Source organism: Culex pipiens, chromosome 3, assembly GCF_016801865.2.
Source record: "Culex pipiens pallens isolate TS chromosome 3, TS_CPP_V2, whole genome shotgun sequence".
In the NCBI taxonomy this organism is placed as follows: Eukaryota; Metazoa; Arthropoda; class Insecta; order Diptera; family Culicidae; genus Culex; species Culex pipiens.
Window position 1 is genome coordinate 41,517,102 of NC_068939.1, and position 27,690 is coordinate 41,544,791.

Here is a 27,690-nt window from a genome sequence, read left to right on the forward strand (position 1 = left end):
AAACAATTCAATATTTTTAATTATATTTTTGAATTTTTCAATAAAGAGAAAACTATTTTGACTTTTTGTTTGGACATTTAACAAAAAGTGTCATTAGCATAGCATTTTTCATTAAATTTGTAATAACCTTTGTATACATACATTTTACAATGCTTAGGATGAGAATGATTTCATTGTCCTTTTTAAGGATATATACAATTAAAAATTGCAAAAAAACCTTATACAGTCCAGACTCGATTATCCGAAGGCCTCGGAAAAATTTCACTTCGTCTTATTTTTGATTTTCAAGTATGACCCCTAAACTACGCTAAAGTGATTTAGAATTTTTAATTTCAAGATGGCGGCGATGAAATATTGAAAAAAAAAAATACATTTTATTATTTATCAGGCAATCAACTATTTAAATTTGACTAAAATGGGAAAGCGGAACTCGAATTTCAAAAAACAAGAAAAAATTATAAAACGAAAAAATCGTGATTCAATTGTCCAAAGTCCCATACAAACTTACGGTTAATCGAACTTCGGATTATCAAAGCTTCGGATAATCGAGGCTTCGGATAATCGAGTCTGGACTGTATTTAAAAAAAAGCTTTTGATGCTGTATTTTAAAAAAAGATTTTGATGCATAAATGCATCTGTATCACTGTGTTGTTCACAGTATCTAGTAAGCTTGTTGGGAATGGATTGAAATTATTGGTTGAATCAAATAGAGTAGTTCAGATTGTATCAATTATATTACTGCAAAGCCATCAATATCAAATTAACTGTTAATGGTTAAGTGTACGCTTCAAAACTAAACTTCCTCCTTCCAAGTTTCGCTCAATTAACCTGTCAAGACCATTTAACACGAACATCCTTTTGCGCAAAGCCGCCGCACCGCGGAAAGAAACAAAACAACCCAATTCTTCCCCTCCATCGTAAAGCGTCGTCCCTCGGTGAAAGGCACCTCGCCCTCGCGCACATGAGATTTTCACTTCAGTCAGAGATCATTACGTTCCGGGGCCCGACTCATCAACAGTTTTCAGCTATACACCGCCAATATGCTCATTAGTTTGCCTAATCGACCGTTTCAAACTAACTAAAAATGCACTAAACTTCTTCTGTTTGAACGATTGGAGAGTTGCACCTGTCCGCCCCCCCTTTGGAATCAATTTGTGTTCCGTCCTCGAACGCGTCACACACACAAAGCCAAGCCAACCTGACCACGACCGATGGTTCCGGAAGCTCACCGAGCTTTTGGTCACTACCGCCCACTACTGACTGTTTGACACGATTTAACTTTCACGTTTTATTCTGATTCCGACACCAACCACTGTCAAACCACCGAGGTTCTGCTGTATTGTAGCAGGTTCGTTTATAGTTCCAAGCAATAGTCACACTTGAGCGACCCGCGCAAGTCGTTGGTGACCCTGGACGGGGATCGCGCCGGACTTGACCTCGTTGTTGTTTAGAAACTAGTTTGAACGCCGCGTAGAGTAGAACTAAGGAGTGGTGCAAATTCTTGAACCGAACCGAACGCGGCGAGAACCTGGACGAGACTGGAACTTGAAGTGAGCGGTCCGCGTAAGACCGGTAGGCCGAGACCGAGAATTGGTGCGTGCTATCAGGTTCAAACGGTAGCGACGATTGACCGAATCGATTGGGGATTGATTGGAGGTGTTGGGTGAAGCCGAGGGTTGCTCTTGGTTACTATCTGCGGTGATGACTAGTAGAGAGTTGATAGTAGCCAAGAGGTATTTTATTTGGAACAGTGGGATGTATCATTTTTTAAATTCTTTAAAAATCATTAGAAAGAAGAACTCTTAAAATTTTAGAAAATGTCCAGGTTTGAAGTTTGACTTTGCCAATGTTATAAAAAAATATTTTCAGGGTTGTGATTTTCACTAACAATTGCTATATTCTAAGTTGAATTAAGAAAGCAGTATTTTTTGTAATTTTCCAGATTATGTCTCTACGCATTTTTTTTTTACTTTTTAACAGATAGTGGCATCATTCTACAGTATAAATGTAAAAAAACAAGGCAATAATTAATAAGGCAAATACTTTCAGAAACAGACATAAAAAAACTAAAAATTAAATAAGAAACACATAAATCAAGAAAAGAACTTCGTAGAACATAAATTGCTCTAAATGATCTCCAAAACACGGAAAAATGAAGAATTCGAGAATATAATTTGGGCATTAAAGCGTTAAACTTTCTAAGGGCCTTCCTTATCACCAAACAATCCATTTGGTGTCTTTGATTCGTCCATACAAGTTTTCATAAAAATTACGGAGCTTTCTTTACAAAAATGGTTTTAAAATATTCAAAAATATGTATCATGAAAACGAAAAAAAAAATGCTACCTATCTTCCTTCTTTTTACACATTTTTTCACGATCCTTCAGTTCCACCAGACAGGATTACAGGATCAGGCAAAAATGTCAAACGACCCGAGCAAAAGTTTTCGGCAAAAGTTATCGGCTGTCCTTACAAAAATGGTTTCAAAATATTCTAAAATCTGTATCATGAAAACGAAACAAAAATGCTACCTATCTGAAAAAAAGTTTTAGAGGCCCAAAAAGTTTTTTTTATTACATTTTTAAAGTAAAATCGGCTTTGGAATCAAAATGTACTTTTCGAACTACAGAAATTTTACTTAAGTGTACCGTTTTAGAGTCTTTATCGCTTCGACAATTTTCTATCAAATTTTCTAAGAAACTTTGGAAATTGGATGGTATTAACTGCAGCATCAAATTGTTGCAACTATTGTTCCGATTTTCGATGAAGCTTCTTACATCAAATTGTTTGACCTTTCTGACAAAAATATTATCACATTATACATTCAACACTAAAATTTTAAAGAAAGTCTAACATGTGAAATAAAGCCTTTTTGAAATATTAGCACTGAATCTATATCTTGATAATATTGTGTTCAAATTGTTTGACATATTTTCAAATTCTTAATTCAACACTAAAATTTTAGAAAAGGTCTAAAATGTAAAATAAAGCCTTTTTCAAATATTAGTATTGCATTTAATTGTTTTTCAGAGAGATCTGACAATACCACGCTAGATTAATTTTGCTTAATTTTTCCATTTAAATTTTAAAGCGAATGAAAAAAAAAATGCGTTTGCGATTTTTTTTCCAGCCGATATTTACCATAAATGCATACTTTTTTGCGATAAGTTCATTCATATGGAACTATATATGACTTGGCTAAATCTTATATAAAAATCCACAGAACAAAAAAATGTTTCTTTTCGGTTTTCTCAAAACTTCATAATAGGATAAACACTAACAAGAAAAAAAAAATGAGATTCATGTCACAACTTTGAAATTGTTATTGCAATTTTTCCATTTTATTTCAAAAAAAGTTCGAAAAAAAATTAGAATTTTTTTTTTATATACATTGTTTTTAAGACTTAACTTTTGAGTTTGTTTTAAGAAATTGTGATATTTTTTAAGCCATTAACTTTTTCTCGAAAAACTTTTTGATGAAAAGTGAGATTTCTTCTCTGCAGGGGGTAGGCGTGGCTGAATGGTTACGCTGTTCGCTTTGTAAGCGGAAGGTTCTGGTTCGATTCCCATCTGCCCCTATCGAGAAATTATGGAAAGAAGGAACAATTCTGAACACTTGAATATGAACGAAAAATTCATTAGCTCGCGGCGGGGTTCGATACCCCGTCCTTTGGGTCAGCAGACAAAAATGCTAACCACCAGACCATCGAGGCTTAGTTATCTTGAAGGATTAAGAATGCTATAAGAATCCAAGAAACTTGATTGGAATCTGTGTGAACCTAAGAACAGGAAAATGCAAGTTGAATTCAAGGACACTGGTTGCATAATTGTTAGGCGAATATTGAACTTTCAACACGACCAGAATTCACCACAAAAAGCTTGGTGAACCGAATTGGAAAGCTTCCAAAAATGAATCCAAGAACATACGAAGAATTAAGGACTATAAATAGATTTGACCGGCCGCATCACTTACCACGGTGAATCCTGGCTTCACACCCATCTTACTAACACCCTCAAACCTCACGTGATACTTTGTCGAAAACGCAGCTGATTTAGCGGTCTTCATCACTCAAGTATCGGACTAAAATTCCTATCCACTTCCCCCGTGTCTTACCACTGGTCGTGGCCGGCGCTGTTATTGGCTAGCATGATAGGGACATTTGAAAGTTGCGAAGTGGTGATGATTGGTTCCTACTCTTCATCTGTGGTCCACGGAGCAATTCTTGGAGGTCCTGGTCAATAACAGAGTAGCAACTACGGGTAGACACCAATGCTATGCAATGCTATGCTAAAAGTGAGATTTCTTCTCTGCTTGTTTCAAATCACATTTCTAGCAAAACAATGTAACTTGGACAATGTCGAAGTGTAAACAAAGAGTCTATTCTGCTCGTTGTTATAATGTAAATATCAACCATTTACTTTGTTTTGCTTGATTTTTACTTATTCAATGACTTGATCATTATGATAAAACATGAAAGGAATGAAATTCTTTAAAAATGTTACAAAAAAAAAACAAACAATAAATAGATTAAACAATTAAACAATGAAATGATAAATGTTATTGGGAACAATTAAGTACTCAAATGATGACATTAAAATTAATCATTATTTTGACCGATTTGTTCAACATGTTAGACGAATTTCACACTATCCACCTCAAACGTCAATCAATTATTTTATCAGCACAGGAGCGCCACACCGATAACAACGTTTGACAATGGCTGTATTGGTGCCGATCACCCGTCAATTAGCGTTCTGATACAACAGTGTGCTGACAATATTGGTACCCGAGCAGACGGAAATAACTTGGGAATATTCTTCCAACAAACCTATGTCATTTTTTTTTGTTATTTTAACAACTAATCCGATCAATGTTATTCAAAAGTTGTTTTGGCTTTCAACCAATATCAGACCATTAACAAATTTTGTTATGATAACATTAACTGTTATTAAACCCTTATGCAAAAATGGACTTTTCAAGAAGATTCCATAACACTTTCTGTTATTTTAACAGTACTTGTTATTGAAATGGCATGCATTTTGTTATTACCGTCTGCCCGGGTAGCGCACTGGACTGATATACCACACCAGTGCTGAAAATGTCAGGGGTCATGACGCGAAAATCGGCGACGCTGACACGAATTTTTGAGATCCATTCACTGAACCGCAAAACCGTGACATAAACAAACCCGGCGCAGTCGTGAGTGCCCTAGCTCATTGAGCAGCTGCAATGCGAGGCAGTAGTCGACCAACGCTCATTCGACGTTGCACGCACACACATAAAGAAACAAGTTTTTACACAAAAAGTTCGTATTTATGCGTGGAAATGTAATTTTGAATATAAGTTATGGTTGTTTTAAGTGTTTTGCACAGTCTAGAACCATTCAATTGTTTGAAAATAGTCAAAATAGTGTTTAAAGAGGATTTTACGAGTCAGTCATATGACACGAATTGAGTGAGTGTAGCTCATTTTTTCACGTCTCTCATTCTCCAGCAGCCGACCGGCACGAGTCAGGCGGCAGTGGTTGAATAGACACAGTAGGCTTGCAGTCACATGCTAGCAGTGAACTGACATTTTGGTTTGCTTCATGTGTACGCTGGGTTGGAAACTTTTTGCAGGCCTGTACCACACTAAGTGATCCATAAACGTTTAAGCTCTGAGTAGACAGACAGGTTGATGTAGTTCGCCGTGCACTCTAAATATTTTACACCACTCTCAGTGAGGTGACACAAATTACCATACAAAATGTAACCCCTGAAGGTACGCCTCGCGTGGTTCCCGCTAGTGGCGCATAGATGGCGTACCACCGAGCGCGGTATTTTCGCTGTCACCCGGGCTTTTAAATATAGATATTCCGAAACTATTTTGCATAAATGAATTCATCGTGTGTATGTCGCGGCATTAATGAGCCCGTAAACGATATGGCATTAAATGGTAATTCAGGCGTACTTCAAAGTTTGATGAGTGGCTGAACACGATGTTATCTAGCTGGTTGAACACGAACAAAGCGCGTTCGCCCCTTTTATTGCAATAAAATTTAATTTCTAGAATCGTTTGGTCTCCCCTCAACCACCAATTACTTCCTGTCGGATGAACCCCACCCAATGCGGTATTAATTAAAAACAGGCAATCTGGGTCATCAGAATTTTAGAAATTCGAGCAATCATTACGAGATGTAGTTCTTCTCTCGTTAAAAATTCATATTCCAGCTTCAGCAGGACTTGAGGCCTGTCGGGTGCAACTCAGTCTCAACCAAACCCGCTCTTCCTTGCGGTTGAATAACTCGCCGGTACCCACTACCAGAAGGGTGCGGTTCGTTGCCATTTCGAGAGGGGGGCTTCGTTCGTTTGAGCAGCAAAATGGATTAAGGGGGGAGTTTTCACCTGTTCTACCTTGAGTGGAGGGGGAGCCATTCGTGGGAAAATGGCTTTGTTTAGGGGAAGAGGATCGGAATTATTTTTTAATGACTTTGCAAACTATAAGTTTTGAGGAACTTTTCTCTCTGGGAGCGGCACTAATTTTGAGCTATTGCAGCATTTAAATTGGGGGCGATCCTTCAAATAACTTTTTTCATCTTGCTAAAAGACAAGCCATCCGGTAAGGGAAAGATCCATCATTAAAGAAGAGTCTCCTTAAACTTGAGAACACTTCTGCGAAGTGTGAAAAGACGAATCCACCTAGTGTCTAGTTTTTCCTCCTTCAAATGTTATCATATTTTATTCTTTTATATTTTAAAAAGAAAGTGGACATTTCGAAAAAAATGTAAACTGTTTCAATTTGTCGAAATAAGAAAAAAATCAGTGCTTTCTATCGGCGTAAAAAAATTATGACACTATCAGAAAAAAGCACGACACCTCCCTCACTTATATCAGGATCAAAGAAGGGTTCTTGTGGGCAGAAAAAAGGATGAAAAATTTCATCATCCAGCTCACTTGAGTTGTTTTACTTTGGCTGCTTCGAAGTGATGCCATTCTAAAGATAAATTTATGAGACATAACAAATTATGTTTTATGGTTGTAAAATAACAATGTTTGTTTTATTTTAAAGTTTTTCTGTTTTGTCTAAATTATATCAATTTCAACCTGGTATATCAGGTTGTCAATTAGGTAAATGATTACTTCAAACTTGATTAACAATTCAACGTACACAATTTCCACTTATCCCTTTAATCTCCCTCAAGAGTCCAATAACAACCAAAGCAAAGCTACTGACGAGCCATTTGGTGGTTGCTAATTCCGGCCATTATCACCAGGAGCAAAAGTTGACCCTTAATTCAGGTTTATTTCCGTTGAATGGCTTTGCTCTTTTTTTTTTGCAACACACCCAAAGGATTACACCAGGCAAAAATGGCAAGCGACCCGAGCAAAAGTTTTCGGCAATGCAGGAACAAAATGCGATATTTTTTTTTAAATTTGTTTGAAAAGAACAATTGATGAAAGTTTCAATGGGATTTAAGGGGATTTTTTTAGAGAAAAAAAAAACAACTTTATAAAATGAAACCAATTTTTGCCGTCTTTTTATCAATCCTTCAGTTCCACAAATATCATTAATAATCCGCAAAAAGAAAAGTTTTCGGAAGTGCAGAAACAAATATTTTTATAATTTGAAATGTGTTATGTGAACACAATGTTTGAAAGTTTCAATGGAAGTTAAGAGAATTTTGTATTTTTTTTTAAGTGCTATAAACTCTCGTAGGAAGTGAATTTTAAAACTGGTTAATAACACATTATGTTCTAAAGTCTAAAAATCAAGCTTTCCCATGATTTTACAACTTTTTTCTTAATTCATCAGTTCCACCAGACATCGTTATACCGAATGTTTTCGGCAATGCAGGCACAAAATCTATATATATAAAAAATTTCGACGGTTTTGTTCGAACGCGAATCAGTTCAATACGGAGCGTCGGATCGAGGTGCTTTTTGTTGCGTTGGGTTCGTATAAGCCCAAGGAAGGTTCTTACGCCAAAAAGTTACAACTTTGGCCACTCTGGAACCGATTCCGGAAAATCTGCAGATTGTATGAGAAAAGCTGCGTAAAATCAAATTTTGATCACAGGAGGCTGAATTAGCAAACAAACAAGAAACGTCAGGAAAACAAAAAAAGGCAGGACGAAGTTTGCCGGGAAGAACTTGTTTGTTATATTTTATAATGGGTTTGAAAACACAATATTTGAAGGATTCAATGGGAATTAAGCGGATTTTGCAGAATTTTTTTTTAAGTGCAAAAAATTCTCGCAGGAAGTGAAAAATAACAAATTTTGTTCTTACGTCTAAAAATCAAGTATATCTTTCATTTTAACGTCATTTTCACAATGCTTCAGTTTCACCAGACAGGATTACATCACGCAAAAATGGGAAGCGACCCGAGCTAAAGTTTTTGGCAATACAGGAACAAAAGTTGTTATATTTTGAAATGTGGTTGAAAAACACATTATTTGCATGATAATTGAATGGTTTTTGTAAGAAAAAGCCTCATAAAATGCAAATCGCGTGGAGTCAATTTGAAAATTGATAAATAACAAATTGTGTTCTTATGCTTAAAAATCTAGCATTCAAGTCTTCTAACAACTTTTTTACGACCTCTTTTTCAATCCTTCAGTTCCACTAGAAACCGTTAATACGTTTCCATGGGCTCATTTGTGCCACCTGGCGCATCCGAGAGGGCACCTGGCGTGTGATGAATTTTTATCCCTTTTTTGTTCGAGCCCGTCTTTATTTCCTTGGCCTTGTTTTATTGGCTAGACAAGGATTTAGGAATCCGGGGAAATCCCAGCTGCCCATAATAAACCATGCCAGACGTGGCATCTGATTACTGGTGCCGGGGGAAGGTGTGGGACTTTCAGACTTTTGCTAGGTTTTTCTCACAGATTTTCGCCTGGCTTTTGGGGAGGGCAATTAGCACAATTGGTGCGGAAATTGAGAAGGTAATGATGGGCTGTAATGATTTGATGATGGGAATCGTTTGAATGAATGATATTGGGGCTTCCTAGCTCGAACAATTTTCGAAAAGTTTCCAAAAATATTGAGCAGTTTATAATTCAAGTAATTCAAACAAAACTTCATAAATTTAGAACGAGATTCAAATTTACGAGAAAAGAAGCTCTTACGCAAACTGTGGAACAGATCATGAGTACACAAGTTCAACATGTTGAGGCTCAGATAGGTTCGAGGGCTTTCTCGTTTCGCATTCGTGCATATTTCATCAGAGCTAAATTGCGTTAATAATTTACTCCAATGTGAGTTTACATGGCTAAAATTAACCCTCGAATGTCGTTGGATTAGCACAATTTAACAATTTCAAATAAAATACGTATTCCTTGAACTTTTCCATAATATCGCAATTTCAATAATGTCAATTGGAGAAATCCCAATCCCCCCCAAAAAAGCCTTCAAAGGTTGCCAAACACCACCAAAAAAAACTACCCCTCGAAAAAGGATATCTCGTTTCCTGTGAAAGTAACTCAACCTCGAAGAAAGGTACGAGTGCCAGCTGTTTTTTTGGGATTTGCCCAGTGCTCTCTCAGCGTTTATCTTCCAAACATTAAGGATTCTTCGGAATAGGTACCTGCTGTCTGGATGGTGGCACCAGTCCGGCAGCTATCCTGCTGCTGCTGCTCAGGTCTGCGATTCTGCAAAATAATCCACTGAAGGACTAACGCCCACACAAAGAGAAGGGCGAATTCCTCGAAACTGTTCACGACGAGATGGTAATCCTTGGATCTTGCTCGAACTGCTGGTTGGAATCTCTTACACAACACTTTCCTCCCTGAATTTTGGCAATAATTTGACACTTTCTGTTTGGCAATTTTCAATTTTGGCACGTAAATTTTAAGATTATCGCAACCTTCACTAATTAGCACGTGCACGAATCTCGCAAGTCGCACAAAGAACTTCCCCACGACACACACGCGCGCGATATGTTAGTAGATATGTCTCGGGATGGTACCAAGGACGGAACGAAGAAGCACACTTCCGCGATACGTAACTGTCTCGACATCCGCGCGGGGTGCAGTTTGGTGGTGCGTACGACCTTCGTGTCCTGCGAGTGCGTCTCCGGTACTGACGGGACCGGGTCTGGAATTTCAGTCCAGTAGCAGCAGGCAGGTACCTACTACGCGGGTTGAGAGAGATTCCGAGAGCTGCGAGAGGGAACATTCAACTTTGGCCTTTGGCTAGGGCGGCCTGCCTGCGCAGCAAAGGAGAGAAGGTCGAGAATGAGAAGAACTTGGTGGAGGAGCAGTTCTCTGGAGAATGCAAATCTTGTTTGTTGTAAAGAATATGAATTTTGTTCAAATTTGTACTACAACACTAAAAAAAAAATCTTTATTCAAACATTTTATTGAAGATCAGAAAATGCATGAAAATAGTTCAATTAACGTCCAAACCGAAAATTCAATTTTAAACTAATGTGTTTTCATCAAGAACTACTCAGACGAAGAGGGTGGCTGGCAGTTGCCGACTTCGAGGATAGTGACAGAGCAGGAAGATTTTACGCTGGTGGAGATTGAGAGAGCATACATAGTAGGTACGTGATGGCTGCAACAGGACGACCCTTTGCGAGGGTGTTTTTGGTGAGAGAAAAGAGATCTTTGTTTTTTTTCAGAATTGTTGGAAAAGGATGGTATTCAGCTAGGTAATTTTGTCTTGAATCAGGAAATTTTCTGAATTTTCTAGTAAAATTTTATTAGTTTTTTTGTTTTCCCTCCTTTAATTCTGCGTTCGAACTTCTAGAAAAGAAATATTGTCTTTAGTTCATTGATATTTTGCTATTTTTTTGCAGTATAGTAATTCCCTAGAATTTTGCAAATAGTTTTGAGATTATAAATGTTGTATTGTTTTTATTCGAAGGATGCGACATTTTCTAATTCGCTATTTTGCACCACAAAAAGTTTATTTTCCAAAACAATTATTTTATTTTGCAATAAAAAAATATATTTAAAATTTAATTTCACAAAACTTTCCCTTTTAATTTAAAAAAACGAACCAATTGTTTCTAAGATATCGCAATCTCAATTTGATCCACGAAGTCAGAAAAAAATTGTTAGAAATTTCTTAGCTATCCCTTTTTTTGCAGGGGTGCTTTTTCTTCATAAAGTATTCTTACATTGTACAAAAAAACTAAACATTTTTGAAAAAAAAATCACTTCAAAGCGCTTATTACTGAAAATCGAGCACTTTTCAACATTACTGTAAATTACTTTTTTAGAAATAATGTGAAATTTTAGTTTGACCGTAATTGCTCAAATGTTGACTTTTTGATCCTCGTAAAACAATTAATAAATGTAAATTTCACATTGTTATTTATTGTATTTATTTTCACGAATTGTTCTTACCTATACCCACAACTTGCAGGCACCAAACAATCCGAAAAAAATGGTCACAAGATAAAGATTTTACAATCTAAACCTTTTTTATTGACAGCTATCAAATTTGCTTGGAAACAAAAAAACTGACAAGCATAATGCTACCAGTGACGTATGGAGAAGGGTGGACGGTATCAATTTTGTTAACACGGGAATGAAACATAAATCTATTTCTACGTTTTAAAATGGCCCAACATACAATTTACAAATTACACTTGAAAAATATAATCTTCATTTAAAAAGAAATTTAATTCAAACCTAGCGAAATCTGTCACAATCTCTAACAGCGAAAGGTCAAACCAAAATCTGTCGGAGACTTGGCATTTATGACATTTTCAGATTTATCTGGCAACCCTGCTTGTATGGATGAAAAAATGCTTCAAAAATGCCATTTTGGTCATATAAAAGGCCAATACAAAGTTTAAGGTAAATAAATTCCACTAATTTCAAGTTTTTTTTGGTGTGTATTAAACTTAGGTAAATACAATTGAAGAAATCAATTGATAATGCGTTTACATGCAATTTATCAAAAATGAAAACCCACCTTATTTCAGTTCTATTAATGTTAAAAATTGTGCTTTTAATTTAGTGGACTTTTAATATAAATTTATGAACTTGTAATTAAATAGAGAAGCAATATCTTTCTCAAGTAATTCCTTTTAAACAACTTTAAGAATGCTTTGACTGTTGTCATATATTTGAATCTTACTATTGATAATAAAAGAACAATTTATGGAGCGGCTTAAAATCATATGTAAAACAAATAAATTAATATTAATACAAATTTATAAATATGAATGATAAAAAATGTACCGACATTCGATGATTTTTATAAATTTTAATTATCATTCGAATTGGCTTTTCAATGAGTTTATTCTGCTAAGTACTTTTCAGATTATAAAATATCGAAACAAACCTGAAAAAGAAGCAAAACTATAAAAATAAATAAAGTTACAGCCCAGAATTTCCACATTTTAACGAAAAAAAAAAATCTTGGAAGAACTATTACTCAGCACTACCGTTAAAAAGTGCTCTAATGAACATTTAAGCACAGTTATTTTTGGTGATGGTAAGTAGTCCATACAGTCACTATAGGACAGGAAAATTAAGTATTGAATCAAAGATGCTTTCAAAACGAAATTACAAAACAAATGATTGTGGTTTTGAAAAGATTTCTGAAATTTTTAAAAAGTCCAATAAACATTTTCTTTTGCATTTTGGGTATTTTTGAAAACGCCTCATAAAAAAATATATTTGGTTTATTGGTTCTTTTTTTAAATCCAGATTTCTGCATTTAAAAAATATTGCTTTGCATTCCTTAATATTAAAATAAAGATGCGTTAAAAAATATGATCTAACTAACAGATTTTTGTTAAAGATTTTTATCCTCAAAATTGTACAAACAATTGCATGCACCCCATTAAAATTCCAGTAAATACCGTAAAACGGGGTGACTTTGATAGCCGGGGTGACTTTGATAGGTTTGCGATTTTTCCGCAAAATGAAGAGTACAATTAAAATACGTAAGGAATGGATTAGAAACATACTGACCGGGTAGAGAAGTGTTCAAAGTACCTCAAGAAGAACTTTTCATAAAATTTTGACAAGTTTAAAAAGTTAGTTAACTATAGTTAAAAAAATGTTGATGAAAGTCATTATTTTAAACTTCTTAAAGTGTCATGATTTTCTCAATGAACATGATTTTTAATCGGAAAACGGAATGCATTTTCGGATTCTTTGGACAATTTTCCACTAAGAGAAGGTTAAAAAAGTTTGTAAATAATAAATAATATGTGTTTTTGAAACACAATTAAAAAAAATCTCACAATTTATAGGCAATTTCAGTTGAACAAATTTCATGTAAAATGTAAAAACTTGTGATTCGTGCTTCGAATTCAGTATAAAATGCAATATAAATCGATAATTTTATAAACAAAACTAGTTTTAACAAATTTCTGGCAAAATTCCGACTTTTTAACAATTTTACCTAAAATTTATATGTATTTTGCTTAAAACCTTATAAACTTAGTTAACTAAATCTAAACATTGTTTTTTTTTCTTAAAAACTATATCAGCTACTTTAGTGATGGTACATTTAACGTACAAATAAAGTTTTAACATCTTAAATATGATTTTAAAAAGGAAATCTATGACTATCAAAGTCACCCCGGAATTAAAACTAAGAATTTTTAACGTAGCTATTTTTCTAAACATTATTTAAAAAACTTTTTTTCCGAAATAGTGCATGGACCTTGTGTGGTCTACCCCAGTACATGTTTTAAAAATAATAATCTTGAGAAAAACCTTACCTGATGAAAAATATTCTAAAAACAAATTGAAATCCTATCAAAGTCACCCCGGTTTACGGTACATAATTTTGGTTCTTTCGCAAACTGCATACCACCCTTACTCTCAATTCCAAAGGACCAATCTCCATCATTGTGCGGGCGTGTGAGAGCGAAATAATGTCATCTTCATCTCTCTCTCTCTTTCTCGGTCTCTCTCACGTTCTCCGTGAAGCTGCATCGCAGCCCAAAAGTGCATTCCGAGATGCATGTTTCGAAAAAAGGACCTGTTTCTTGTCCCTCAGCAGCGCCGTTTGTCAAGCTGAAGCACGCCAACCTAAGAAACCTTCCGGAGATCACGCTCCTCAAGTGGGTTCCTCGGCGGCGGAAGGCAGATGTTTATCCAAGTGCCACATGCTGTTGGCTGTTTTGAGTGAAATAAACCAACCGAAGAGGGGAAATGAAATTGAGGACACGTTTCCGTACGTGAGAGTATTTTCCTTCATGTTGGGGAATTCAATTTCTGAAGACTTTGTGTTTGAAAAGTTGACAAAAACCAGAAGACGATTCACTTATCGTATTTTTTTTGTGCAATATATTAATATTTTTCAAGTTTCAAAAAAGTTTTCTAATTTACATGCTCCTGTCCCTAAAAGTATGCAGCAGTCATAACTCTAAAGTGTCACAAGGTTGAGTTCATCGCCACCGCCGTCGTCGGCAGGCCATCAAGAGTTCAAACTCATGAAATATTCACGTCAGACACGTGGGACATTATTGCTTCCCCCCCTCACGCTTGGGTGACTTTACCAAGGACTATGACCTGACTCAACGCAAAAAAGCGAGGGTGCAGTTTGTAGTGATTTTCACAAACTGTTACGAGCAGGAAGAAAACAATTTCTGGTTTTTCCTGACATTCACACAAACACAAAGTCAGACTCGTAAAACCAACCCCTTTTGCGAAATTTTATTGGAAAAAGTTGCCCCAGTGGGTGGGAAAAAGTAAAAAGGACCTGTCTTGGTGCACTTGGCGGAAACAAGCAACGGAAATAAATTGGTTATGGTGTGCACCTCGCACAGGGATTGTGTGTGTTTCCTTGCAGTTCCGTCTTGCCCGGTTCTGGCGTTGAGGGCGGAACTGTTGCGCATATTGGCATTTGCAAACGAGGCCAAATGGGACATATTTATGAAAGTTTATGCGACTACTTCTGACAGTGCAATATGGGTACCTGCAGGGGGATGGGACTACGTAATCGTTACAACCTGGAACTTTGTACTCCTTTGTTGGATTGAGTTCAATGATTGGCTGGAAAGATGTGAAGTTTTCTGTTTCATGTTACAGTTATTTAGAGACAAGTAGTTCAAGTACATGAAATTGATGGAAAGTTATCGTCTTAGAATGAAAATTGAATTCTGATAGATACAATTTTCTTTGATTTAACGACAAAAAGAATATTTAAAAACATCCTGGCAACACTTTCTAAAGTAATGAGTAACACATTTTACTCTACATTGTATTACAAATCCAAATTTTAAAAATAGTGGTTAAAATGATTTCCAGAAACATATTTTTGTATGATTTAAGATCGATTTTTTTGAAGATCTTTCCGATAAAAAATATGTTTCGCAGATCTGGCAACTCTGTCAATAAATATAGCCATATGATTAAAATGACTTTAATATAATTGCCATTTAGATCTTGCTACATTGTTTAATGTAATTTGAAAGACATTTTATCATATTTCAGAAAAATAATGAGAAATTGTCAGTATAACTTACGTGAAAATCGAGTTATATGTTAAAATTGAAAATGATAAAAATCCTATCAGCAACAGCTTTTTTTGGGTCCCTTTTGGAGTCCCAAACAATCTCCCAAAATTTGGAAGTGATTAAATTCATAAAAACTGTGAAAATGCAAGTTTCCCCATAGTAATTTCCATACAAATTTCATTCGCTTTATGCCAATCATGAGCTTAACCAATCGTTCCCAAATTTCAGAGGTTGTATGAGACCCTAAAATGGACCCAAAAAATGTGTTGCTGAAAAAATTTGATTTAATTGCAAAACATTGAAAAAAAAAGTTCTTTTTTGCATCACAAAATGTGTCAAATATGCAGCAAAGTCATATGAAATGGGTGAAAATTGGTCATGGAAAATAAAATGATCTCTCAATGAGCTGATCATGAAGTACATCTACAACTGATAGGCTGTCTTGTGTAAAAGGAACTGTGAATTAGTTTTAAGCTTTTCTTTTTGTATCCTTTTCCTTAGGGACCATCCATAAACCACGTGGACACTTTTTTTTTGAAATCTCAGCTTTCCCCCTTCCCCTCGTTTACAATTGTCCAAACAAAAAAAACTTTTTTGTATGGATCGTGTACAATCGCCATACCCCCCCCCCTAAAGTGTCCACGTGGTTTATGGATGTTCCCTTAGCAAATCTCGAAGGTTTTTTTTGTTGTATTTTTTTCCTTGTCTTGCCAAATCCCTTGAAAGAATATTTAATTAAGCTTAAATAAACCAAAATATAAAACATAGTTGAGAGGAACTTTAAAACTCTTTTGAGTTATAAGAAATACGAAATTGTGAAAAAAATTATTGAATTGAAAAAAAAAAGTATTATCATGGCGCGTTTTCTAGAACAAACTTTTCAGGGCAAAATAGTCATGTGTTATAGGAATTTAGCTCAGCTTTTCAATGCTTCAAAGAGCGAAATGTTCATTTTTTTACAATTTCTTCATTATTGATATGTTTAATTAGTAATTAATCAGATTAAACAGAGCAGACAGGTGATATTTGTACAAAAAATTATGCAATAATCAATTTATTCGTGTAATCTTTTTTTTTTCAATGAAATATGACTTATTTTTGTGTGTGATACTTTTTAACTTTGTAAAAAACCAAGTTAGCGGATATGAAACACTCAAGTAAACTAAAAATTGACTGGAATATTATGAAAACAGACAAAATATTTGAAGGTTGTAGAGAAGGTCTGAACTAGAAATAAAAAAGTAACAAGCTAAATGTTTATAAAAATACTTAAAAATAAATGAAGAGAAACATAAAACAAGAGATGTCAAGTTATTGCTGGAACAAAAGTTGCTGAAAGAGACTAGAAAAAATTCGAGATACTCTATTTGTAAATGCAGCTTTGTTCACAGTTTAGAATTTGTTTTAAATTTAACAGAAATTCAATATTTGTAATTCAATTGAAGTTAACCTGAGAATTAATAATTCCAAATAAGAGTGCCTTCGTTATGGTGGTCATGTCTGTAGCATTAGCCCTGCACCTTGATTTAAATCCATTTTTAAGCCTTTGTGGCTGTACTAACTGTCATTGCGCGGATAAAAATAAGCTTTATCGTTGTGAACTGGGTACCAGAGTAAATGTACAAAACATGTGTTTCCCATGCAGATAGGACATTTTGAAAATTGAATCTAACTAGGCCGTTGCAAATATTTTTCAAAGCTTATGTCGCCCCCCCCCCCCCCCCCCTTTCGAAATCGGTCCTAAAAATCAGGGGGCAACCAAATTTTTTTTTTTTCATAAAATCAAATTTTCAAGGAAATAGAAGTCTAATCAACTGAAAACAATTAGAAATGCATTTTCCTGCGTTTAAAATCATATTTAGCATGTCTGGGAACGATCAAAAATATTTTCAATTTTTGTGAAATTCCAATGTACAGCACCGCAAAAAGTTTTTTTTTCGGCGAAAAAAATAAATCTCTTTAATACTTGGATATTTTAAAAACAGATGATTGCAAAACAACTGGGCAGTAGGGTGCCCAGAAAAAATTACCCATTGCTCCGGAAAAACGGAATCGACGTAACACCTTATAATGTGGCCCTCTTAAACCTTGCGGTTTCGTCTACGGTTCCACAGGCGTGTATCGTTCTTTTTGCGACAAGACTCCGCCTCCCGGGTCTCCTAAGTGTGAAGGTATGGGCACGGGGAGAGGGCACCGAATACCTATATTTTACACTTAGAATTTTTTGCGTCCGCCTCGGGATTCGAACCGGCGACCTCTGGATTGTGAGTCCAGTGCGCGGTCCGATTGATCCACAAAGGCAGACTACCCATTGCTCCACAAGCGGAAAATTGTTTATTGGGTTATTTCAGGCATCTGTGCAAATTTTGAGCGACATTGGTTAAGATTAACCCATTGATACTCGAGCCTAAAGCTGGCGACTGACTTTTTTAAATCGCTTATAACTTTTTAGGATCGAGTTTTACAGCTTTGGTATGTTCTACAAAGTTGTAGAGCATTAAATTTTCGATGAGATTCTCACTTTTGAGAATATTTGGATGGAAGTAGCGCACCCTTCAGACCAAACCGTAAGAAAATTGGGGTTTCCATACATTTTTTTCGATTTTTTCCCATGCAAACTTCACCTTTGAGTATCAATGGGTAAATGTTGACTGATTTTGCTCATATTTGGCCCAGAGTCTTAAAATAGCTTAAGGAACAATATTCAGCTTGTGGAGCGAGATTTGAGATAAAGTCCCATATTCTGGGCCCCCTACTGGGCAGGTGTAAAATGCATTTTAAACACTTTTTTCTTGCAAATGTTGAACATAAACTTTAAAAAATATTTGCAGCGGCCTTACTTTAAAGTAAGAATACGTAACGTGATTTTCGAATGATTCCCCTTTGCTTACATCTACAAAGTAAGAGTCTGTTCAAGCACAAGCATGACTTTTTTTTACGGGTGAATGATCTTTTTTTGTAACCAGAGGTATGTGTTTAATTGTGTCTAGTTTTTTACATTGTTTTCTGCAAAATTGTGTGTCTTGCAAGTTTCGATCAATAGTGAACAAATAATAATATCATTAATTTAAGCTTAATTTTAGTACTCAATTGTTTATTTGAACTTTACATCATATTTTTTATTTCCAAAAGATTTAACAAATCACCAACTTCTCGACTGAAAGTTTTCCCATAAAACCTAGATCACGCAAACTTGCTGTGTAATACAAACTGACGTTAATAGAATTTAACTCGAGCTGAGGGAGCGTCACTATCACAGCCAAGACGGCCTCCGAAACAGCTGCATCCATTCCCAGGACTTTCACAGTGGCTGGCTGGCTCTTCTCTACTGCAGAGAGAAGCAATTACCGGTACACAGACACTTGAACTATTTTTGTTTTGATATTTAAATGGAGAAGTATGAAAAAAAAAGTTGAGTCCTTTGAAATGGCTGGATTATTTAAATGACTCCCTGCTTTTCTCTGGTGTTTACGTTGCTTAGGGGGGGATTAAGTGTATACAAGAGGACGCGTCTGGACTGGCTTTGCAACGGATAGTGCTACCTGTTGCCAGCGACTGGGTAATAGTTAGGGATGTTCAAATCTGGTTTTATTTAAACAAAATCAAACGCTACATATTTGAAGTTGTACAGAAATATCAATCTTTTCAACAAGTTTTTTCAGATCTTTGAACGATAAGCCGACAAAGGATCACCACCAGCAGTAGTTACAACTCCATCCTGCAGGGGGGGCTTCGTCCAGTTTGTTACATCACAATCAATAGAGAAAGGTGTGTAAAGTGGGCGTTCACCTGTTTGCGTTGTTTGCAATGATAACAACCCTTTGAGCGCGCTCGACAGCTAGCTGGATCTGGGTGGATCTGTAACGAGCCGATTGACACGACTATGATGACAGGTAGGTAGGTAGGTGCCAGCTGATAGCGTCCAAGTCCGTGCCGATGGCCATGTCACGAGGGGGGCGTTTGTTTTCTATTATCTTTGTCAACATGGGATGGAAAATTACACGGAAAGGGATTCCCTCGGAGACAGGTCAATGTGTGGTGGGGTAGGGATGGGCAGTTTAGTTTAAACTGAATAGGAGTTTAAACAAATGATGATCATATATCGGGTCGGGAGTAAAATGCTCTCGATTTGAATTGAGAAAAGAAAGATTTTGAAGCCTAATTAGTAGCCTAATTTTATGAGTTAGTATTTTAAGAAAATAATTCTTCTAAAAATTCCTATCAAAGTTCTTTTTTATCTATTCGGAGATTACACAACTCGACATTTGAGAAGTTGATGTCAGTAAACGCTTAAGTTTCATCAAGGTATGATAGATCTGGGTTCCCTGAACATGCTCCAATCGATAGAATTGACTTTTAGTGAATGTCCAAGTATGTTTCACTTAAATTCAATTCTATCGATTCGAAAATATTCAGGGAGCCCAAATCTGTCATACCTTGACGAAATGTAAGCGTTTACTCTGACATCAACTTCTAAAATGCCGAATTGTGTTATTTACATTCCAGCCCTTCCCCATCCCATCAAATTGATACCAAATTGCCAACAAACAAGTTCATCGAGTTCCACAAATTGTACTAATCGTCAAAACTCGCGAGCATTTGTGTGTACAGTAATCATCATCAATCATTGGAGCCCGGCTCGTCGCATCGCGACTGATTGCTAATTCATGGTGATTGCATTTTGTGAACTCCGAGCGAGTGAGTTATTGCATTCGATGGGAGCCACCCACCAGGAAGGCAGGAAAAGGGGGTAGAAGGAGGTGTGTGAATTTTTAACACAATTTACTCGATGTAGATGAGTGTGTTACCGTCGTGGTCTTTAGGTGGAACAATAACAGACCTGGGTGCACCAGGTCATCGTCTCATCGTTATTTCTGGAGTTTTTTTTTAAAAGGTCCAATAAACCAAATTTTCAGTTTTTGTTTTTTAGGTGTTTTTTAATCTCCCTGACTTAAGGTGGTTTCAAAAACACCCAAAAAGCAAAAACTGGAAATTTTCAAAAACAAAAAAAACTCCAGATTTATAGTTTTTTTCTCTCTTAACATCTTATTAAGAATATTTTGTATTTTTTTTAAATAGGTTATAACACTTTTCTAAGTTTCCGATTAAATTACTACTATTTGCTTTTACAGTTAGATATTTAAACTATCAGAAATGATCTAAAAAGTGCCACTCAATGAAGGGACAAATCTTGTGCTGACTACTTACCGAATTCGATGCGAAAATTGCCGACAACTCCAGATCATCCGATGTAAGTGCGCTGCAAGGAAAAGAAATAAAAAGATACCAAAATTAGCTCGCAATTCCTCCTAATCTAATCTAATCTAATCAGACCCTAGCGCAGCCAATCTTTCGAAGGGATCCTGGAGAGTGCCTTAGGTTAGATGACGCCTAGCACTCTTCTTGTCATTTATTAACATTTGTAGTGCGCCATTGCATCGGAATGCATTGAAACATCACAAGCGTTAAAGCGGCCAGGCCTACTGCGTAAAGCCGTATCGCAGAGATGACTCGTAATTGGGTTGAGTTTGAGCACTGCGTGTTCGAACAACAACACAATTCTGAATCGACAGGGGAGGAAGAAGCGTGGGGACACACCACCATACGCTCCGAGATTTTGGTTGTATTCGTTGGGAGCACCATGCTAAGAAGGTTTGGTACTCCGGAACCCTCTGGGATGGGACATTGTATTTCCACGAATGCCCTGGACACTATTTGCCGTGGTTATAGCGCCACAACTCGCTCTCTGTAACAGTATTCCTAATTTCAGTCCACGCTCACCAAGTCGTAATGGCCTAGTGGTTAGCATTTTTGCTTACCAATCCAAAGGACGGAGAATCGAACCCCGCATTGAGCGACTTTGATTTTTCGTTCATATTCATCATTTCAAATTTATGTGTTCTTAACTTTCTCGTTGGGAGTAGATGGGAATCGAACCCAGAACCATTCGCTTACAAAGCGAACACCGTAACCAGTCAGCCACGGCCGCTCCTCAAAATTAGCTCGCAATTCCTCCGCTGTCAAAAGTTTGATTTATTGGTACAAAAAAAACGTGCAGATCTATTACCAATTCGAGCCCGTAATCACCCAAACGGGTCATAAAGCATTCCGTGAGTGCGCTTTAGGATTGAAAGTAAATTCGCGCCCCACTAAGGCTAATAAATGTCCATAAATTTCACAGTGCATTAATTTTCAATGTTCTCGATGCGTCGGGGACCATTAATTTGAAGAAAACTGAGAAAAACGTAGATTTAAGCTTCCAGTCGCTGCAAATACGACGTTATCGTGCATCGATTCAATGTGGCTTTCGAAGAGTCTTGACCGTAAACAGCAGCACAAAATCGAATAGTTTTTTAGTACTGGGTTTTTAAAAGTAAATTTAGTTTCAGAGTGAAACTTAATAAGGTCTACCATTTTCTTTTACAAACTTTGCTTTATTTTATAGATATTTGAATGTGTTAGTGTAGACGCAAATTTAATGCAACGATGCGCCAGAAATGTGCATGTATTAGTAATTTATTTTTTTCGTATGGAGTGTTGCACGCACACTTATGCAAACAAAACAAACGTTTGTTTATAAGGCTTTCTAGTCAGAAATTTACCAATACATTCAAAGAATGTTTACATGGCAGCTGGGGGTTTGTTTGCATCAGATTTGCTATCTCTTTCTAGCAAATGTTTTATGTCATGCGACTTCTAGCTGGTTTTTTTGACTGACCGCCCGATATGTCAGCCAACATATTTCGCGGGGCACCTCGAGCTCGATCATTGTTTGCATCAGGACACTGTGACGAGGAGTTCGTCATTTTTGGGTTAAATTATATTTTTTCACTTGGGCTAGAAAGCCTTACTCCAGTTTGTTGTCACTTTTTCATTCTTAATTGAGGTAATATTACAACTTCCAATTCTACGCCATTCAAATTTACACTTTTTTTTACTGTGTAGTCAGTTAGGCGTCATCCATAAAGTATGTCACGCTCTAGGGGGGGGGGAGGGGGGGGCCCCGGGGGGGTCTGAGCAAGTGTGACATTGCATGTTATAAGTATAGGAAAATCGTGACAAAGGGGGGGGGGGGGGTTAATTTTGGCTGATTTTAGCGTGACGTACTTTATGGATGAAGCCTTAACAAATATTGCGGTTAAAATCGGTCACCTAAAAGCAAACGTTGTAAAAACAACTGGGTTTAAGTGTATTAGTGACATCAACTGTCAAAAAGTTACACACTGCCTTAAACCACCTACTTCATGCATAATTTTAACCCCCCTAGTAAAAATAGTGCAAATCCCTCAGGAATTCCCACTTTCCACAGCCAGACAAACCGGGTTAATTATAGCGCTTGAACCGCGTGACATTCCCTGGTCTGGACGAGTCGCGCACACGGGGCCAGCAAATCTAAATCGAGCCCCCCGGCTCGGAATGTCACCGGCGTCGTCGTCGATGGCGCCTTGTCGCGGATGACAACAACAACGGCGACCAAACCAAGAAATCAAACTCATCATCTGTAAAGTTTACGAGAAATCGCACCATCATCGCGATCGCGATCGTTACGGTCTGGGAGGCTTCTGACTGGTATACGAGGTGCCGCGTCAGCGTTGGTCATAAAGATGGAATTTATTTTGAATTTTGCCAATTGATTCACTGGTCAACTAGTGACGCCATGGGTAAGTGGAGTCGACTGTCAGAAGTTAATAGTAACGCAAGTTTAAAGTTGTTTGTTTACCTACAAAGCCGGGTATTTTTTTCAAGAACTCCGACTTGGGCTTATGAAAATTTAGGGACTACGCTCTCGACTACGCTTCTGATGATTTTTCTAATTAGAACCGAGATTCGACTGTTCTTGAAAATTAGCAGGCTTCTCTGATTTTATCCACTTCGACTCCCACCCAGTCACGACGTTCTAGCAGGATTCTGGCAGAACCAGCTCTGCTAGAATATTTCGTGACTGGGCAAGTCTTCAAAAAGTGTCGACTCCACCGACTTCGACTTCAACATAATTACATTATGAAAATTGCTCAATACATTGTTTTACGGCCTGTCATTCAACGTCAATCAACGAGCTTGTTTACATCATCGTTATTCCGCCCAGATGTAAACAAAGTCTCCAAATCGATACACAAATCGCTCTTACGGTTCGATACCCGCACACTCTCCCGAGGTTTCCCCTCGAAACTTTCACGGACTGGCCGTTTTAGCTCAAAGTACATAAAGCCGCAAGTTCCGAAGAAGGCTACGCTGCATCCGTTCCAACAACAACAACAACTGAAACCCAAACAAAACAAAACCACACCATCATCCGGCAAACCCCTCTACAGGCGGAAATCGATTTTGTTTGTCCGTGAGCTCCCCGTGTACGATGCACATGGTGCACACGGGCACACAGACAGATCTGTATTGGCAGCGGCACATGTTTAATTTTTGTTATTTACCGGTTAATTTGTATGTGTGTTGTGCTTTCGTCGATTGAACATAACCAGCAAATCATTACCATTAAGCTTGTTATTGTTGTTGGTGCAGTTATCGTTATTTTTGCGAGTTTTTTTGCACTTGGCTTTCGCCAACCTTGATCTGCCAAGGTTCAGATTAGTTGACAGAATTGGTTTAGCGTGTATGGTGCCAGTTGAGAAACATTACTTTTGACAGATCGACGAAGTGCAGTTCGCTGTCGATGTCGGTACGATGAGTGGAGCGCGAAAGCGCCAATTTCGCTAGCGGAGAAAGACATAACTAAAGAAATTGACACTTGATGTCCATTTTACCCCTGATGCCCAAAACGCTTCAACTTGCATCGCACGGCCAAACAAGAGAGGCTAATTATCCGGTAAAGTTTATGTCTTCGTTTGTCATCGTGCGCGCGGTTTTCTCCATTTGCATTCCAAATCGAATTGGACAGCTGACCGGGCAAATTCCGGTCCGGTCGGTAGAGAGCTGGGTGGCTTGACAATCTGCCAATTTGACACTCTGCTAATGCGCGCGCTGGTGGTGTTCTGTTTCAGAAATAGCGTCGTGGATTCGCAGAATCCGGCCACCACCGCCCGCAAGTTGTCGAGAAGGTGATGACGGATGGATGGACAAAGGTCCAGATTTACAGGAAATGACGGCAGTTGAGGCCGACGACGGAGAGATATTTTTGGATCGTCGTCGCGTGCGTAATTTCATTCAAGCAGCTATTTAGTTTCGACGTAAAGTTTATGCTCTCTTGACTCAAATTCTTTTAAATGTCAAAATTTGTTCGATGTGCCAAACGAATCTGACAGGTTTAATGTAATTTACACCAACAGAGTTTGACAAAGACATTCCTGAAAACGACCCGAGGACGCAATAAGCAATAATACAGTTCTATTTTGTTTTCAATTCCTCACCCGGACCGTACCCCAGATATTGAATTTCGGTTCAGTTTTCATACCCCCGCAAGAAACATCTGTCATTTCCAGGGAAAGAAGAGAGATCCTAGGATAATGCGCTCACATTTCTGGCAGCGCTCGGTATCTGACGTATCGAATCGTACTCCGTGGCGGCCTTGCTGGATGTGAACCATGAGATCCTTTATATTCCTCCTGTTCAATGTTATTGCAACATGTGGTTCTTATCTGAAAATTGGAAGCGAGCGCGTGGCGAAAAGGCTACCGGTTTAATTTCCTTTGCTGGCGGCTTCCAATTGGGTCCGTCAACGGCAGGCAAAGGTTGCTGGAAATTGGAGCGATCTGCAGATGTTACTCGGAATTCAGAGCACGTGAGGTTATTTTTTGGCTGGTAGCTTATGGTTGAAACGAGGACGACCTGTGGAGTTTAGTTTTAAGGGCTGATGTAAAGCTTGCCTTTTGAAAAAAATGTGAAGGTAGTTTTACCCATCATTTCAGGTTTGTCTAGTAAGAGTGTAGAAATTGAAACAAAGAACTGTCACTTAGAATCTGAAGAACTGGGAAAAGAATCCATTAATTAGTTTGCGGTTTACTGGTGGTAAAAAACCAGTGAGGTTGAAATTTTTCTTTAAGTAACAATTTTTCATTGATAGGGGAAATATACCCATTTTAAGCCTAATAAGCGGTCGTGTTTGAATGATGCTGGATAATCTGGAGTGTTCCTTGAAATTTACTAAAACCAAGTACACCAACGAGTAGAGCAACTTTTTGTGAGCATTTCTGTTAATTACCACTTTTATTACAAGTTATGCTATTCCTTTTACAAGCACTTCAAAAATATATTTCACAAATGCATTCTAATCAGTCGAGAATGTATTGGGCCACGCCCATTTTCCTATTTTCAGCTTAGTTCTTTTTATTCCAGCGCTCTTTTGGGTCTGCTTAGTGCTGCCAAAATTGATGAAATTTTAAGCGAACACTCACGAAAAGTAGCATTTATAGAGAAAGTTTCCTGGCATCACTGGCTCACTCCAACAGGCGCTGCTGGAGGTGTTGGTGGCCACCCTTTGTTCTTTATTTGCCTTCGCTTCTCGCTCGGTTTTCCTCAGCTTTCGATTGGAATGGGTCGTCAAAATTCAAACGTCAAAAGACTTGGTGCGTTTGTTTTTTTGATGGTGCTTGCTAATTATTTACATGTTTCGGGATTATTTTTCAAGTAAGTGACTAACTAATGTACAAAAGAACATGTTGCTGGTAGTTGGAAGCAATTTTATATCTTAAAGCGCTTTGAAATCGTTAGCGCAAGTGAAAAGATATTGATGGCGACTTTCGTTAAGCAGTTAACCTCTCATCTTGCGTGTGGATGTGTGTGCCACCAAAATGTTGAGAGATGGTCTCGCAAAATGGAAATTATGATCAAAAGTGCATTAAATTTGATCTTTTTGGCCAGTAAATGGCATAAATTTGCGTTCTTACTGCTGTTGCTGGTAAGTTTATAGCCTAAATAGTATTTTTAAAGCTTTAATCGAGTATCAAGCTCTTCATATGAGAAGATAGGCGTTTGATTAGAACGGGTATATTTCCCCTAGGTTGTTTTACGTTTATACTTGGAGTTTTTTTTAAAGGTATAATAAACTAAATTTTCAGTTTTTTGCTTTTGGATGTTTTTAAATACCCCTGACTCAAGGCGGTTTCAAAAACACCCAAAAAGCAAAAACTGAAAATCTGGTTTATTGGACCTTTAAAAAAAACCCAGACTTGTCAAATTTCTAGCGGAAGAACAAAGTGCAAATATAAAGAATTAGTAATAGGAAAAAAAATCATGATTTACATTATTTTATCTTCATCCATCGATCGTTTTTAACCCGCTACAACCCATCCCCGCCTCTAAGCGGGGTCTGATCTAAAAAATCGCCAAAAGTTCATTTTCGACCAATTTGCGATCTTCAAAATTGGATAGAAAAACTCATGAAATTTAAAAAAAATTAGGGATGGAAGTTTGACGTGTTTTATGTGACTTTGCCAATGTTTTTGAAAATGCATTTTTCTTCTGTGGAGTTCTCCCTACATTTTATGTGAAAATAAGTATACAGTAATTTCTGATTTGCCTCTGACTATGCATCTATGGTATCATTCTATCTGATGGTATCATTCTATAGTAGAATACGTGATAAACGGGAAAACAATTGAAAAAGTAACTGTTAAGTCATGTTAAAAATAAAAAGGCAAAAGTTCATGATAGGAGCATAGTAGAACAAGACAATTACTATCAAAAACAAACATAAACTAAACAAAATGAATGAAATAAAAATACTAAAAATGGAACAAGAGAAGTAAAGTTTTTCGTAGACCAAAAGTTGCTCAAAATTACCTACTCAACAAGGAAAAAATAAAAAAAATCGAAAAAATGGGCATTAGAGGTCACTATTTTTTTTATTTTTGTACAAAATATTTTTATATTTTGAAATATTAACAATCCACAATGTTTCCACATTTTTGGTAAAAAATGAATTAAAATATAAATGTAAGGAAAATATACCCATTTTAATCACTCTTAGCCGTTCGACCAATTCTCATCACTTTTGCAGTTTTCCGCTATTAAATCAACATTTTTAGATACATCAACAATGTAGAGTTGCTTGCTCACTTTTATTTGAACTATTTGTTACTTTGGAACAGTCGAAAACACTTTATATAAGCTGTAATTCTGATTTATCTGATTTCTAATTTAGTATCTGCCATTTATTTTTCATTTATTTATTTTTTACTCACGACATTCAATGAAAGGTTTATGAAGATTTTGTGTAATATAATATTTTAATACGACGATTAAAAAATGTTGCATTGTCGAATAAATATGTTAATAACGGAAATTGGTGAAATGATTTAAAACTTTGGTTTATCTAAACTAATCTA

At 36.8% G+C, this 27,690-nt stretch overlaps 1 protein-coding gene across 4 annotated transcripts in view; it reads right to left on the reverse strand.

Annotated features, from left to right (window-relative positions):
- The window catches only part of LOC120412402 (uncharacterized), a 446,365-nt gene that overhangs the window by 24,593 nt on the left and 394,082 nt on the right, over positions 1 to 27,690 (reverse strand). For all 4 annotated transcript variants that reach the window (XM_039572863.2, XM_039572864.2, XM_039572862.2 and 1 more), the window contains one exon: positions 20,624 to 20,675. In XM_039572863.2, the coding sequence (XP_039428797.1) occupies positions 20,624 to 20,675 (52 nt within the window). The remainder of the gene's footprint in view (positions 1 to 20,623; positions 20,676 to 27,690) is intronic.